Source organism: Solanum tuberosum, unplaced genomic scaffold (assembly GCF_000226075.1).
Source record: "Solanum tuberosum cultivar DM 1-3 516 R44 unplaced genomic scaffold, SolTub_3.0 scf00317, whole genome shotgun sequence".
In the NCBI taxonomy this organism is placed as follows: Eukaryota; Viridiplantae; Streptophyta; class Magnoliopsida; order Solanales; family Solanaceae; genus Solanum; species Solanum tuberosum.
The window spans coordinates 101866-108013 of record NW_006239259.1 but is presented as its reverse complement, the minus strand read 5'-3'; the positions used below and the strand labels follow the sequence as shown (position 1 = coordinate 108013).

Below are 6148 nucleotides of genomic sequence, written 5' to 3'. Positions count from 1 at the left end.
TATATGAATATATCTTAGTAAAGAGTTTAAAACAGGTTGAATTGGAGATTGAATTGGGCTCAATTGAGGATTCTCTTAAAATGGATTAGACTTGAATGTGTTGAGATTGAACTCAATTCAAATTATTTTGAGCCCAACCCTTAAAATTCTGGGCAGGTTACCTATGTTTGGGTTCATTTTTGACACCCCTACTTAAGATCGATCTTGAAAAAGTTTTCGACCATGGTAGGCTTCCTACTTTAACATTTATGCTCATTACAGATAGTGGATTCAATATAGCCATGGATTTACCTACCATAGGAGGTGTCTTTAAGAATCGTATTGGTGATCGAATTCTAGAATTCACGGGACTTTGCTATAACTCTCAACCCTTAAAATCTGAAACTCGTGCACTCTTGATGAGCCTTACGTTGACCTAGTTAACATGTTGTACATAGTAATAGTGCATCAGCAACTGCTAGCTCGATTGTGGCTATAACGTAGCTCCGATTATGACCTTGTAAGATTTTATTATAAATAAATAAAATAGATTTGTCTCTTTTCACTAGAAAAAGAAGAAAGTATTTAATTAAGAAGGTTAAGTATTTAATTAAGAAGGTTTATGTTAATGACATTATGATGCACAAAATCAAGCACCATAGTCCACTGTGGAAACTTATATTGCATATCATTCTCAACGTACCACTATTTAATGTTAGAGTAAAGTTTCAAAAACATATATAAAAGGAGTATTCTAATTTCTGGAGTTTATATTTATACTATAAGATGTGTACAAGTTTTCTATCTAAATTATGACCAATTATTTATTAAAATATACATCAATTATCAATTGTTTCCTTTAATGATGATGATATTTAAAATAGGAAAATAAAATTATAAATGGATAGTTATGATGTATTTTAATAAATAGTTGATGATAATTCAAATAGAAAACTTGCACAATTGATAATTCAAGTATAAAATTCAAAAGATCAAAATATTTCAATTGTGCTTTTAGCTATTAACTTGTTAAGATAAGAGTAATAGGATTGAACATTGACATAGACATAGTAAAAAAGGAAAGAAAGAAAAGAGTTAAGATTGATAAATTATGAAGTTTGAGGTTAGATTCAAAGTTGATGAAAACATGGGGGGCTGATTAGAAAGTTTGTTAATAGGGTATTATTAGTATTAATGAATGGCAACATAGTAGTAGCATTTCTCCGTCTCTCCACTTGGCGGAAGAAACTAATGTTTATTTAGCAAAGGCGAAACACCCTTTCGGAGATCTCAAGAGACTAATCCCAACTCCTTTTACGCCATAACCCCCCATTCATATTTCATTCCCCTCACTTCTATCGAACCCATCTTCTCTGATTTATCAAGATATGGTAACCCTTTATTCTTCCCCTTCCACTAACTGTTCTGGGGTTTTTTCATCTTACTCCAATTCTTCTATTGGCTTCTACAATTATCACAACAACTTCCCTATTTCATCCAGAAAGTTTGGTTCTCACAAGATTTCTTTGCAAATTAATGCCATTCGCATGCAAGATGGTTCGCTTTTTGCCCCCTTTTTCCTTTCTTTTCAATTTATTCCTTGTTTAGTTAAGTTGCAAGATTTTGTTCGACTTGTTATTGACTTTATATAGATAAAGTTCGAATCTTTTTTTGTGTTTCTTCTTTTGCTGATCTAGACGAATGGTTAATTGTTTCAATTTTACAAGTTAATTTTGTCCCAATTTAGTTGTAGGGACCTTTTTTTTTTTTTTGTTACTCAAAATTGATTAACTTGTTCTCCAACAAAAGACTCTTTTTTGAGTTCACATCATAAATTTTGAGATTCTTTCATTTTTTTTTGTTGAATGGATTATCCATGCACAGAGTAAAGCTGACCCTCAATGTGATTTTTCTCAAATTATTGTATATGTTGGTTTCTTATGTTGAGTTTAATGTTGTATAGGTGCTGTAGTGGCTCAACCTAGCAAAACCCAAGATGAAACTCCTTTGAAGAAATTGAAAGATGGAATTTTGTCAAAGGAGCAGAAACATACATTTGATTTTGATAGCAACAAAGATAAATCAACTGTCAGTATTACTGTTGTTGGTGCTTCAGGAGATCTTGCCAAAAAAAAGATATTTCCTGCACTTTTTGCACTTTATTATGAGGGTTGCTTACCGGAGGTGTGTCCCGTATTTATCCAGTTTTCTGGAGGTTACTGATGATTATAAATTAATTATATATCCTTAATTGCTTGTCTGGTTGTATACTTAGATACAGTAGAATGGGTCTAACAAAATTACGTTTTTTTGTTAATGCAGCATTTCACTATTTTTGGCTATGCCCGGAGTAAGATGACTGATGATGAACTCAGGAACATGGTCAGCAAGACACTTACTTGCAGGATTGATAAGAGGTGCGGTTTAATTTGATCAGTAATATACATAATTTTAATCTTTTTCATTTTGCATATAGCACATTTAATTTTTCGTCATGTTTTATTTTGATCAATGAAATTGCCCTTAAGATGAATTTAAATGGAGACACATGATCTGTGTGTTCGTATAGCCAACCCCAATTTGTTTGTGATTGAGACATATTTGTTTTATTTTTAGCAGTGGTTAAATCGAAGTGACTGGGATCGATGTAATTGTGCTTAACTTTGTTATTCAGGGAAAATTGTGGTGAAAAGATGGAACAGTTTCTAGAAAGGTGTTTCTACCATAGTGGACAATATGATTCCCAAGAAAACTTTGCAGAGCTTGATAAAAAACTGAAAGAACATGAGGTAATTAGGGATGGTATCCTGAGTTTTTTGATGTTTTGATTTTGGGATAAATGAGTTTGTTTTTTCATAAACTGAAGCCTCTGCTTGTCTTATTTATAACGGAATTGTGCATAGTATTTGTTATTTGGTTGACAATATAAGGGCTTGCAAATTCAATCAACCTTGCTAGTTCATCTTAAAACACCCAACTCACTTGTAAAAAACCTGAGGGTATGACAAAGGGGGAACTTTATACTTGAGAATGGGCATTGCGAACACCACTCAATAGAAAATCATCCTCTCTGTTTATATATCAGCATTATGAATTATTTAGTTGAACTTGTCAGTGTAAGTCATGATACAGCCTTATCCTATCATGTCTCTCTCCTTTTCCTGGCAAATGAAAGAGCTTTAATGATTTTCAACTTCTGCCGAAATCTTCAGCCAAATCCATCTCCTTATTGCAGTTTCCATAATTCTAAGGAGTGGTGAAGTTCCATATAATTTCTCTTTACTTGCAATTCTCAGCGTTGATGGTAATAAGTTTTGTAGGCTGGAAGGTTTTCCAATCGTCTGTTTTACTTGTCCATTCCACCAAATATTTTTATAAATGCTGTACGATGTGCAAGCCTCTCTGCGTCATCTGCTCATGGATGGACTAGAGTCATTGTAGAGAAACCCTTTGGTCGGGATTCTGAATCCTCTGCTGCATTAACAGGAGCACTTAAGCAGTACTTGAAGGAAGATCAAATTTTCAGGTGCAGTTATTTATAGTTGAATAGTGTTTGACCCACTGAGAGCACTATTATTTAACTGGTATATTTTATCCTCTTTTCTGTTTTGCAACAACAGGATTGATCACTATTTAGGGAAGGAGCTTGTGGAAAACCTTTCTGTCCTTCGTTTCTCCAACTTGATATTTGAACCCTTATGGTCAAGGCAGTATATAAGGAACGTGCAATTTATTTTCTCTGAAGATTTTGGCACTGAAGGAAGGGGAGGGTAATTCTCTTTCTCAAAGTTGGAATGTAGGTGGTGTAGAACTAGATTTCACAACTTATTGTCTTACTTTTATGTGTGTCTCCAGTTATTTTGATCATTATGGGATAATTAGAGACATTATGCAAAACCATTTGCTTCAAATTCTTGCCCTCTTTGCCATGGAAACACCTGTCAGTTTGGATGCAGAAGATATCAGGAATGAAAAGGTTTTATTCCTTTATGACTGGTTTATGTTAAAGGAATTTGTTGTTCCCTAGTTCCTTAACTAATTCCTATTATATGCCAGGTAAAAGTTCTGCGTTCTATGAGACCTTTACAACTAGATGATGTTATTGTCGGGCAGTACAAAAGTCACACAAAAGGGGGTGTTAACTATCCTGGTTATACCGACGACAAGACTGTACCCAAGGACAGTCTAACCCCAACTTTTGCTGCAGCTGCTCTTTTCATAGATAATGCAAGATGGGATGGTGTGCCTTTCCTTATGAAGGCTGGAAAAGCTTTACATACCAGGAGGTTAGTGAAACCAATCAGAGAAATACATATTTTCTTTTTCATTCCTTCCTTATTTTCACTTGCCTCTTTTCTTTTACTTGTCCAGTGCGGAAATAAGAGTACAATTCAGGCACGTGCCAGGAAACTTATACAATAAGAACTTTGGCTCAGATCTAGATCAGGCAACAAACGAGCTTGTTATCCGTGTTCAACCTGACGAAGCTATATACCTAAAGATCAATAACAAAGTTCCCGGTCTAGGAATGAGACTGGATCGCAGTAATCTGAATCTGCTTTACTCAGCAAGGTATTGATTACAATTATGTTATGCATCATTTCATATTTGTGACTGTTACTTTAATTTAGGGAATAACTTGAATATATTGAAAATGAGATGATTAAAAAATTCTTATTGAGGAGTTTGACATACATACAAGATGCAAGCTAAATTTTGTTACTGCAAATAAGTTTTCCTTCGTCGCTTCTGCTACTCATTTAGATAAAAGCTACATTACAACAACATACAACTATGCCTCAATTACAAGCTAGATAAAATCTACCTTAAACATCTAAATTTGGATCACATAAATCAACTGCATATGTAATGATTAGCTGAGGTTTGTCTGCTGTTTTGATATCAGAATGAGATGATTGCTGAAATGATTTCCCATCACGTCCATGTCTCACATCATGAAAGTTAATGCACTTTTTGCTAATTGGAAGTAATTGAAATGAACTTTTAGGTGTTGCATAATTGAGATAAAAACTATGATGAAGTGTCTGCATTTTTCGGGTTCATGTTTTAAGGCTTTAATCTTCTGATTCTTTTAGAAAATTCTGATGCATTGCTTCAGTTTAATATTTGCTTCTCGACTCAATATGCTCTTGGCAACAAGTGAAAACCTTGTCATGCTATGTCTTTTCTGTTCACTCTGAAGACTGATTTTTTCTTTATGTGCAGATACTCAAAGGAGATCCCTGATGCATATGAGCGGCTACTTCTTGATGCCATAGAAGGTGAACGTAGGCTTTTTATCCGCAGTGATGAACTGGATGCTGCTTGGTCTCTTTTCACACCAGTGTTGAAAGACCTTGAGCATAAGAAAATAGTACCGGAAAGCTACCCCTATGGAAGTCGAGGACCTATTGGAGCACATTACCTTGCAGCACGATATAAAGTAAGATGGGGTGATCTTGCTTAGACAAAGTAATTTGCTATTGCTATGAGAAACCATATGTAGCCTTACAAGTTCTTCTGCTTAGTATGGTGCAACCAAATTTGTTGTTGGGATTCCAGTATCAAGACTAACAAAGCTTGAAGTTGCTTACTGTCAAGGCAGATGACAATAGAGAACACAAGTTAGTGAAACAAAAGAAGAGGAGAATCTGGGTTCATTTTGTTATTCAAATAAATCTTTTCTATTGCACCAATGCATATCCAGTGGTAGCATCTTTTTTCATGTAGCATTTAGTATACCTTGTTAGAATCTAATAATTCGAAAAGTCATCTTCTTATCAAGTATTCATACATGCAGCTTTCTGGTTCCGAACTATATTAAATTTTATTGCATGAAATGTACTGTGAAATAGAAGGTTTGTTGCCTTCAATATTTCTTCACATTCTATGTTGGTTAGTGTACCTTAAGCATGGTAAGATAAGTGCTTAAAAGGACATTAACATTTTGTAAGGATTACAGGTGTAACAACCCAAATACGCATTTTGAGCATTTATACTTCATTTCATATTTTGATTTGGACTTAGTTAGATGGTTCGAGTTGAGACCCAAAGAATTAGAAAAGGTTATTTGATATGGTCTTGTTTTTAAAGGCTTAAAGGTTAAATTAAGGAACCCAACCCTTACAAGAGTTAATGATTTAAAGTGTGATTTAACACCTTGTATAAG

At 34.2% G+C, this 6148-nt stretch overlaps 1 protein-coding gene across 1 annotated transcript; it reads left to right on the top strand.

Moving 5' to 3' along the window:
* Positions 1–1208: 1208 nt before the first annotated feature.
* LOC102597484 (glucose-6-phosphate 1-dehydrogenase, chloroplastic-like) lies at positions 1209–5862 on the top strand. Its single transcript, NM_001288143.1, is given in 10 exon segments — positions 1209–1536; positions 1943–2163; positions 2302–2396; positions 2654–2768; positions 3300–3505; positions 3600–3749; positions 3835–3955; positions 4036–4265; positions 4351–4551; positions 5206–5862. Coding segments are annotated over 10 exon segments (1749 nt in total). The 5' UTR covers positions 1209–1367; the 3' UTR covers positions 5447–5862.
* Positions 5863–6148: the final 286 nt, after the last annotated feature.